General features: G+C 47.6%; 1 protein-coding gene across 5 annotated transcripts in view; it reads left to right on the top strand.

Moving 5' to 3' along the window:
• The window catches only part of LOC112234897 (myosin-10-like), a 71,016-nt gene that overhangs the window by 24,327 nt on the left and 36,689 nt on the right, over window positions 1-10,000 (top strand). For 4 of the 5 annotated variants that reach the window (XM_042305070.1, XM_042305068.1, XM_042305071.1 and 1 more), the window contains exons 7-14: window positions 559-606; window positions 848-859; window positions 2,066-2,158; window positions 2,443-2,506; window positions 2,721-2,819; window positions 4,177-4,320; window positions 5,427-5,641; window positions 7,995-8,147. In XM_042305070.1, coding sequence (XP_042161004.1) covers window positions 559-606; window positions 848-859; window positions 2,066-2,158; window positions 2,443-2,506; window positions 2,721-2,819; window positions 4,177-4,320; window positions 5,427-5,641; window positions 7,995-8,147 — 828 coding nt within the window. The remainder of the gene's footprint in view (window positions 1-558; window positions 607-847; window positions 860-2,065; window positions 2,159-2,442; window positions 2,507-2,720; window positions 2,820-4,176; window positions 4,321-5,426; window positions 5,642-7,994; window positions 8,148-10,000) is intronic. The other variant, XM_042305069.1, reaches the window with a different exon arrangement.

Raw genomic sequence — 10,000 nt, 5'->3', positions numbered from 1 at the left:
TTATGACTTGTTATGAAGTTGTGTTAAAGATGTATATTGAAACTATGGTTGAAACACAGTGTACTGCTACATTTTGCATTACACTACATGTTGCTTCTACTCCATGACTTCCTGTCTACTACTGTTCTTCTTGCTGATCAAGTGCTGCTGGAGGAATCATTATAGAGTGACCTCTATAATCATTCCTGCCTCTCTGCTCCTCTCCTCTCTCCCTGCCCTGTCCTCTCTCCCTGCCCTGTCCTCTCTCCCTGCCCTGTCCTCTCTCCCTGCCCTGTCCTCTCTCCCTGCCCTGTCCTCTCTCCCTGCCCTGTCCTCTCTCCCTGCCCTGTCCTCTCTCCCTGCCCTGTCCTCTCTCCCTGCCATCTCCTCTCATTCCCCCTCTCATGTTCTCTCCTCCCCCTACTGCCCCTTATCCTCCCCTTTTTCTACTGTTTTCCTTCTCTTCTTTCTCCTTTCCTTTCCTCCCTCTCTCCCTCCTCCCTCTTGATTTTGCACTCTCTCCTACCCTCTCTCCTCCAACCTCCCCCTCTTTCTTGTCCTTCTCTCCTGCGTGTTCAGATGGATGGCAGTAGGTCGTTGCCCCGGGGCAGTTCCATGGTGAACAGGGTGAGTGGGCTCTATTCTGTCCTGTCTTCTCCTCTTTCCTTCTCTTCTGTTCTGCCTACCGATTCTGGTTTGTGCTCCAGACTAACGTCCTTTAACAACACCATTACTGATGTGTTCCTCCATAACGGTCAAGCATTTTGTTTTTGTTTGTACTGCATTCATTGGTCTGTTGTTGTCTTTTGTTGTTTGTTTGTCTCATCCGTTGATTCTCCCAACCTTCCCGTTTTTCTCAATCTCTCAGAGTGTGCAATATGTGAGTATAATATAAAGTATAAAGACTATCACCACTGTGGGCTGATTGAGGTAAGACATTGCAGAATTGCAGATAGATGTAGAATGTGTACGAGAGAATCTTGTCTGGTTTAGACAAAACATTTCTGTCTGAATGTTCTGAAAAGTTGCTGTCTCCTGAATGAAAGCCCTGCTGTTCTCTGGTGTCTAATGGTGTTTCGCTTTTTACTGTACGGTATATCTGTTGCAACACCCAATGGGTGCTAGAATAAGTGGTGATGGGCGGGCCTATGAATCTCTCTCAACGTCCTGATTGGCTGGATTAACAACCTGTCAATCGTCAACCCATATACAGTTGCCTAATGAAAATGCTCTAGTTTCCTGATTGACAGCTGGTGTTAATCCCGCCCATAGGTGGGTCTCAGAATCATTCCCCTCATCGGTGAAGGAAAGCTTTGGAATTCACTGATGATGCACAAAATCTTGGTCTTAAAACAACCGGCCATCTGAAAACCAGATAGGTGGAATCTCCCCTAAACCCTTTGGACGCTTAGATAGAGCCATCACCTTAGTGGTTACACCTATCCAGTCTTTCTGATCTGCTAGCACTGAAGGGGTAGTGGCTAGAGGTTGTTCTCAGGCTGGGCTATAGACCTCCCTCCCCATCCTCCCTTTACAGTGAATGAGCTCAATGCTTCCATTCTGGTGGCCACACCTGTGAATGATGCCCAAATACACCAGGCATTTACCATGTAGAAGAGTTAAGCATACATTCTGGCTGACCAGGAGTCTCCACACATACCCGTCTGTGTGTGTGCGTGCTTTTTATGTGCGTGTGTTGTTCTGTGTGCACTTGGTGCTTTGTCTAGTAGTATGTGCATTGTTGTCAGTCTGAGCTTTGTTCCCATGCAAAGCCCTGGCCTCTTGCTGTTTGTAGCTTTGAGTGCTGCTTGGCTGGCGTGCTTTACCTGACGCTTTTAAATGTCTGTTAGAGAACACATGAAAAGCTATTTATGTCTAGATTACTCTGGGCTCATCCTGTTGAGATGCTATTACAGACTATATCTTGAAAATCAGAGTTGAGACCACTGGGTTACTGCCTTGTTTACTGGCTGATGAGTCTGGTCTCCCCTCTTTTGTACTGGGATTGGGGGACAGTATTTTGGGTTGTGGAGTTGCTTTGTGATGCATGTCCCAGTGTTGATGCAGTGCCTGTCCTGTCCTCCAGGGGGAGCTAGAGAGACAGCTGCTACAGGCCAACCCCATCTTGGAGGCCTTCGGAAATGCCAAGACTGTCAAGAACGACAACTCCTCCAGATTTGTAAGAATGTATTAATATCTAGATTGATCCCAGATAAGATCTACAGTATGTTTTAATTGGCTGTATTTTAATTTACTGTCTTTGTTGTTGAGTTTGTATCATTTTTTCATTAATATTGTAATGAAACAGGCAGGGAGCAGGTCGAGCCCGAGGCTTCGGCTCGCTATTGACTGTGCAGCAAAAGCATGCTCGAGCGGCAGAGTCGATTTCCTCGCTTATAAACCTAGGGTCGTTACAATATGTTAATCATCAACTGACACAATTCTTCTCCTCTTGTCTCTCAGGGCAAATTCATCCGTATTAACTTTGACGTGGCTGGATACATTGTCGGTGCCAACATTGAGACCTGTATCCTTCCTCTGCAGTCAGACTCTGTTTCGAGTCCCAACCTAAATATTACTATTGTAATTCATTAGTATGCTCACTGTTGGGTCACTGCTAATCTGTCATCAGGTAGAAGTTGCCCTACACGCAGGGGTGAGCTCAGGGAAGCAGGGGATGCAAAACTGCCCTTAGGTTAGTGTCTGGGGCTATTGAACCCTTCCTTTACTCCTGACCTCAGACCTGCTGGAGAAGTCGAGGGCGATCCGCCAGGCCAAAGATGAAAGGACCTTCCACATCTTCTACCAACTCATGTGTGGAGCTTCAGAGACCACCAGAGGTGAGAGAGGGGGAGAGGAGAAAGAGAGTGTAGGAGAGGGAGAGGAGAAAGAGAGGGTATGAGAGGTGGGGGAGAAAGAGAGGGTAGGAGAGGGAGGGGAGAAAGAGAGGGTAGGAGAGGGTGGGAAGAAAGAGAGTGTAGGAGAGGGAGGGGAGAAAGAGAGGGTAGGAGAGGGAGGGGAGAAAGAGAGGGTAGGAGAGGGTGGGAAGAAAGAGAGTATAGGAGAGGGAGGGGAGAAAGAGAGGGTAGGAGAGGGAGGGGAGAAAGAGAGGGTAGGAGAGGGAGCGGAGAAAGAGAGTGTAGGAGAGGGAGAGGAGAAAGAGAGTGTAGGAGAGGGAGAGGAGAAAGAGAGGGTAGGAGAGGGAAAGGGTAGGAGAGGGAGGGAAGAAAGAGAGGGTAGGAGAGGGTTGGAAGAAAGAGAGGGTAGGAGAGGGAGAGGAGAAAGAGAGGGTAGGAGAGGGAGCGGAGAAAGAGAGGGTAGGAGAGGGTGGGAAGAAAGAGAGGGTAGGAGAGGGAGAGGAGAAAGAGAGGGTAGGAGAGGGTGGGAAGAAAGAGAGGGTAGGAGAGGGAGGGGAGGAGAGGGAGGGAAGAAAGAGAGGGTAGGAGAGTGTGGGAAGAAAGAGAGGGTAGGAGAGGGTAGGAGAAAGGGGATGAGTTGAATAGGTAGATCTGGTGAATAGGTAGATCTGGTGAATAGATAGATCTGGTGAATAGGTAGATCTGGTGAATAGGTAGATCTGGTGAATAGATAGATCTGGTGAATAGGTAGATCTGGTGAATAGGTAGATCTGGTGAATAGATAGATCTGGTGAATAGATAGATCTGGTGAATAGGTAGATCTGGTGAATAGATAGATCTGGTGAATAGATAGATCTGGTGAATAGATAGATCTGGTGAATAGATAGATCTGGTGAATAGGTAGATCTGGTGAATAGATAGATCTGGTGAATAGATAGATCTGGTGAATAGGTAGATCTGGTGAATAGATAGATCTGGTGAATAGGTAGATCTGGTGAATATGTAGATCTGGTGAATAGGTAGATCTGGTGAATAGATAGATCTGGTTTTTGATTAGGTAGATCTGGTGAATAGATAGATCTGGTTTTTGATCCTTTTACTGATTATTATCCTCTCTCTCTGTGTTTCTCTCTCTCTGTTTCCCTCTCCCTCTGTTTCCCTCTCTCGCTCTGTTTCCTTCTCTCTCTCTGTTTCCCTCTCTCTCTCCCTCTCTCTCTGTTTCCCTCTCTCTCTCTGTTTCCCTCTCTCGCTCTGTTTCCCTGTCTCTCTGTTTCCCTGTCTCTCTGTTTCCCTCTCTCTCTATCTGTTTCCCCCTCTCTCTCTTCCTCTCTGTTTGTAGCAGACCTTCTCCTTGGTAGTGCTGACCAGTACAGGTTTCTGAGTGGAGGTGCTATACCTGTTCCAGGCCAGAGTGATGCTGACAACTTCACCCAGACCATGGACTCTATGACCATCATGGGATTCACACCAGAGGAGTCTCTGTGTAAGCGAGAGAGGAATGGAGGGGAGGGGAGGGGAGGGGAGGGGGGGACAGAGCTTTCCTCAGAACATGGAAGTAAAAAACTATATTTTCTCTCCATCCCTCTCTTTCTTTCTTTCTGCCTGACTGTCTGTCTCCCTCCCCTCCTCTCAATCCCTCTCTTTCTGCCTGTCTGTCTCCCTCCTCCTTCCCTCCCTGACCTCCTCTCCATCCTTCTCTTTCTTTCTGCCTCTGTCTCCCTCCCTCCTCTCCATCCCTCTCTTTCTGCCTGTCTGTCTCCCTCCTCCCTCCCCCTGACCTCCTCTCCATCCTTCTCTTTCTTTGCCTGTCTGTCTCCCTCCTCCCTCCCTCCCTGACCTCCTCTCCATCCTTCTCTTTCTTTCTGCCTCTGTCTCCCTCCCCTCCTCTCCATCCCTCTCTTTCTGCCTGTCTGTCTCCCTCCTCCCTCCCTGACCTCCTCTCCATCCTTCTCTTTCTTTGCCTGTCTGTCTCCCTCCCCTCCTCTCCATCCCTCTCTTTCTGCCTATCTGTCTCCCTCCTCCCTCCCTGACCTCCTCTCCATCCTTCTCTTTCTTTCTGCCTGTCTGTCTGCCTCCTCCCTCCCTCCCTAACCTCCTCTCCATCCTCTTTATTTCTGCCTGTCTGTCTGTCTCCCTCCCCTCCTCTCCATCCTTCTCTTTCTTTCTGCCTCTGTCTCCCTCCCCTCCTCTCCATCCCTCTCTTTCTGCCTGTCTGTCTCCCTCCTCCCTCCCTGACCTCCTCTCCATCCTTCTCTTTCTTTGCCTGTCTGTCTCCCTCCCCTCCTCTCCATCCCTCTCTTTCTGCCTATCTGTCTCCCTCCTCCCTCCCTGACCTCCTCTCCATCCTTCTCTTTCTTTCTGCCTGTCTGTCTGCCTCCTCCCCCTAACCTCCTCTCCATCCTCTTTATTTCTGCCTGTCTGTCTGTCTCCCTCCCCTCCTCTCCATCCTTCTCTTTCTTTCTGCCTGTCTGTCTGTCTCCCTCCCCTCCTCTCCATCCCTCTCTTTCTGCCTGTCTGTCTCCCTCCCCTCCTCTCCATCCCTCTCTTTCTGCCTGTCTGTCTCCCTCCTCCCTCCCTCCCTCCTGTTAGCCATGTTGAAGGTGATCTCTGCGGTGCTCCAGTTTGGGAACATCTCGTTCACTAAGGAGAAGAACCAGGACCAGTGCTCCATGCCAGACGACACGGCTGCCCAGAAACTGAGCCACCTGCTGGGCATCAGCGTGCTGGAGTTCTCCCGGGCCATCCTCACCCCCAGGATCAAAGTAGGACGCGAGTACGTTCAGAAGGCCCAGACCAAAGAACAGGTGAGACACACACACATTAATACACTAGTCCTGAGCACATCTTTAAAGATGTGCACTGAGAGTCGGGAATCAAGTTCAGGGTGTGAGTGATTTAATCAATAACAACATAATACAAAACAAGAAACACGAACAACGTACAGACATGAAACACTGAAACAGAAACAATAACACCTGGGGAAGGAACCAATGGGAGAGACAGAAACAGGGGAGGTAATCAGGGAGGTGATGGAGCACAGGTGAGTGATGAGGTGCAGGTGCGCGTGACGATGGTGACAGGTGTGTGGGATAATCAGCAGCCTGATGACCTAGAGCCTGGAGAGGGAGCATACGTGACAATATCTAAGACTAATGGCATAGTAGTTGGTACAAATTACTCCATGAGCTATAAACCTCAGCTGAATTTGGTAATGAATAATGTAGCTTTTGAGCAAGTTGAGGAGACTAAACTTGTTGATGTCACCTTAGACTGTAAGTTGTCATGGTCAAGGCATATTGATTCATGTCACAGCTTTCTTCCTGGGAAGGAGAGGCGGACCAAAACGCAGCGTGGTTATAGTTCATGGTATTTTAATAAGAAAACTCAAACATGAACAAACTACAAAACGTGAAAACCCGAAAACAGTCCCGTGTGGAACAAACACTGACACAGGAAACAATCACCCACAAAATACCCAAAGAATATGGCTGCCTAAATATGGTTCTCAATCAGAGACAACGATAGACAGCTGCCTCTAATTGAGAACCAATCTAGGCAACCATAGACATACAATTTACCTAGACAGGTACCAGCCCCATAAACATACAAAACTACCTAGAAAGGAAACAGCCCCATAACCATACAAAAACCCCTAGACAAGACAAAGCACATAAATCCCCCATGTCCCACCCTGACCTAACCAAAATAATAAAGAAAACAAAGATAACTAAGGCCAGGGCGTGACAATTCAGTTGTTGGAAATATGGGGAGAGGTCTGTCTGTGATAAAGAGATACTCAGCATTCTTAACACCACACTTGAAGAAAGAAGCTGAAGTTTTATCATGTCCTGACTACTTCCAGGTGATCGGGTCAGGGGCTGTAAAGAGGGCATATCAGAACAGCACGTCTTGCCCTGCCGTGTTCACAGAGAGTTCATGTCAACTAAATGCTTGTTGACCTCTTCTGGCTTAGAGCAGAGATCGAATGCGTCGCGTTTTGTAAGAAATATTAATGTGTTAAAAACTACAAACTGTCTATTCAATCAACTAACACAGCTCTGACAGACAGGCGTACCCCACAAGACAGGCTACACGGCGGCCTCCTCACAGTCTCTAAAGTCTAAATCAATTCAAAGCAACACACAGTAATATATACCACCATGGATGCATGGAACTCCCTGCCATCTCAAATCACTCAAGCGTGCTGCAAAATTAGCTTAAAAAATAAATAAAACATCACAGCACAGCGCCTCTCCCCCTTTTGACCTAAATAGCTTGTTGTTTCCAGTCCTCTCCCTCCCGAGCACATCTGGTGTTTGAGTTAAAGACAAGTTGTGCCCCTGGCATTAGGATAACAGCAACTGGTTAGAGAAAGCAATTAACAACAAACAAAGCTCTTTGGTCTTGGCCATAGTGGAGTTTGGAGTGTGACTATTTGAGGTTGTGGACAGGTGTCTTTAATACTGATAACAAGTTCAAACAGGTGCCATTAATACAGGTAACGAGTGGAGGACATAGGAGCCTCTTAAAGAAGAAGTTGCAGGTCTGTGAGAGCCAGAAATCTTGCTTGTTTGTAGGTGACCAAATACTTACTTTCCACCATAATTTGCTAATAAATTAATTTAAAATCCTACAATGTGATTTTCTGGATTTTTTTCCCCATTTTGTCTGTCATAGTTGAAGTGTACCTATGATGAAAATTACAGGCCTCTCTCATCATTTTAAGTGGGAGAACTTGCACAATTGGTGGCTGACTAAATACTTTTTTGCCCCACTGTACATACAATTGGTGTAAGAAGCACATGCAGGTTTCTTAAAATCTCTAAATTAATAATGCTCTCTCTCTTCTCTCTCTCTTCTCTCTAACTCTTCTCTCTCTCTTCTCTCTAACTCTTCTCTCTCTTCTCTCTCTTTTCTCTCTCACTCTTCTCTCTCTCTTCTCTCTAACTTATCTCTCTCTCTTCTCTATCACTCTCTCTTCTCTCTCTTCTCTTGCTCTCTTTCTCTCTTCTCTCTCTTTTCTCTCCTCTATCTCTTCTCTATCTTCTCTTTCTCTTCTCACTCACTCTTCTCTCTCTCTTCTTTATCTCTTCTCTCTCTTTTCTCTCCTCTCACTCTATTCTCTCTCCCTTCTCTCTTCTCTCTCTCTCTCTCTAGGCTGACTTTGCTGTGGAGGCGTTGGCCAAAGCTACATATGAGCGTCTGTTCCGTTGGCTGGTCCACAGGATCAACCGGGCGCTGGACCGCAGACAGAGGCAGGGAGCCTCTTTCATAGGCATACTGGACATAGCAGGCTTTGAGATCTTCCAGGTGTGTGTGAATCTGTGTGTGTATCTGTGTGTGTCTGTGAGTGTGTCTGTGTGTGTCTGTGAGTGTGTCTGTGTGTGTCTGTGAGTGTGTCTGAGTGTGTGTCTGTGAGTGTGTCTGAGTGTGTGTATCTGTGAGTGTGTCTGAGTAAGTGTGTGAGTGTGTCTGAGTGTGTGTGTGTGTGTGTCTGTGAGTGTGTCTGAGTAAGTGTGTGAGTGTGTCTGTGTGTGTGTGTGTGTCTGTGTCTGTGAGTGTGTCTGAGTGTGTGTGTGTGTGTGTGTGTGTGTGTGTGTGTGTGTGTGTCTGTGTGTGTGTGTGTGTGTGTGTGTGTGTGTGTCTGTGAGTGTGTATGAGTGTGTGTGTGTGTGTGTGTCTGAGTGTGTGTGTGTCTGAGTGTGTCTGAGTGTGTGTGTGTGTGTGTCTGTGAGTGTATCTGTGAGTATGTCTGAGTAAGTGTGTGAGTGTGTCTGAGTGTGTGTGTCTGTGAGTGTGTCTGAGTGTGTGAGTGTGTGTGTGTGTGTGTGTGTCTGTGAGTGTGTCTGAGTGTGTGTGTCTGAGTGTGTGTGTGTGTGTCTGAGTATGTGTGTGTGTGTGTGTGTCTGTGAGTGTGTCTGAGTGTGTGTGTGTGTGTGTGTGTGTGTGTCTGTGAGTGTGTCTGAGTGTGTGTGTGTGTGTGTGTCTGAGTGTGTGTGTCTGAGTGTGTGTGTGTGTCTGAGTGTGTGTGTCTGAGTATGTGTGTGTCTGAGTGTGTGTGTCTGAGTGTGTGTGTGTGTGTGTCTGAGTGTGTGTGTGGGTGTCTGTGAGTGTGTCTGAGTGTGTGTGTGTGTGTGTCTGTGAGTGTATCTGTGAGTATGTCTGAGTAAGTGTGTGAGTGTGTCTGTGAGTGTGTCTGAGTGTGTGTGTCTGAGTGTGTGTGTGTGTCTGAGTGTGTCTGAGTGTGTGTGTGTGGGTGTCTGTGAGTGTGTCTGAGTGTGTGTGTGTGTGTCTGAGTGTGTGTGTCTGAGTGTGTGTGTGTCTGAGTGTGTGTGTCTGAGTGTGTGTGTGTGTATCTGAGTGTGTCTGAGTGTGTGTGTGGGTGTCTGTGAGTGTGTCTGAGTGTGTGTGTGTGTGTGTGTGTGTGTGTGTCTGTGAGTGTCTGAGTGTGTGTGTGGGTGTCTGTGAGTGTGTCTGAGTGTGTGTGTGTGTGTGTGTCTGTGAGTGTATCTGTGAGTATGTCTGAGTAAGTGTGTGAGTGTGTGTGTCTGTGAGTGTGTCTGTGTGTGTCTGTGAGTGTGTCTGAGTGTGTGTCTGTGAGTGTCTGAGTGTGTGTCTGGGTGTGTGTATCTGTGAGTGTGTCTGAGTAAGTGTGTGAGTGTGTCTGAGTGTGTGTGTGTGTGTCTGTGAGTGTGTCTGAGTGTGTGTGTGTGTGTGTGTGTGTGTGTGTCTGTGAGTGTGTATGAGTGTGTGTGTGTGTGTGTGAGTGTGTGTGTGTCTGAGTGTGTGTGTGTGTCTGAGTGTGTGTGTGTGTCTGAGTGTGTCTGAGTGTGTGTCTGAGTGTGTCTGAGTGTGTGTGTGTGTGTGTCTGTGAGTGTATCTGTGAGTATGTCTGAGTAAGTGTGTGAGTGTGTCTGAGTGTGTGTGTCTGTGAGTGTATCTGTGAGTATGTCTGAGTAAGTGTGTGAGTGTGTCTGAGTGTGTGTGTGTGTCTGTGAGTGTGTCTGAGTGTGTGAGTGTGTGTGTGTGTGTCTGTGAGTGTGTCTGAGTGTGTGTGTGTGTGTCTGAGTGTGTGTGTGTGTGTCTGAGTGTGTGTGTGTGTGTGTGTCTGTGAGTGTGTCTGAGTGTGTGTGTGTCTGTGAGTGTGTCTGAGTGTGTGTGTG

Source organism: Oncorhynchus tshawytscha, linkage group LG23 (genome assembly GCF_018296145.1).
Source record: "Oncorhynchus tshawytscha isolate Ot180627B linkage group LG23, Otsh_v2.0, whole genome shotgun sequence".
NCBI classification, from domain to species: Eukaryota; Metazoa; Chordata; class Actinopteri; order Salmoniformes; family Salmonidae; genus Oncorhynchus; species Oncorhynchus tshawytscha.
This window is presented reverse-complemented; position numbering and strand designations above follow the sequence as displayed.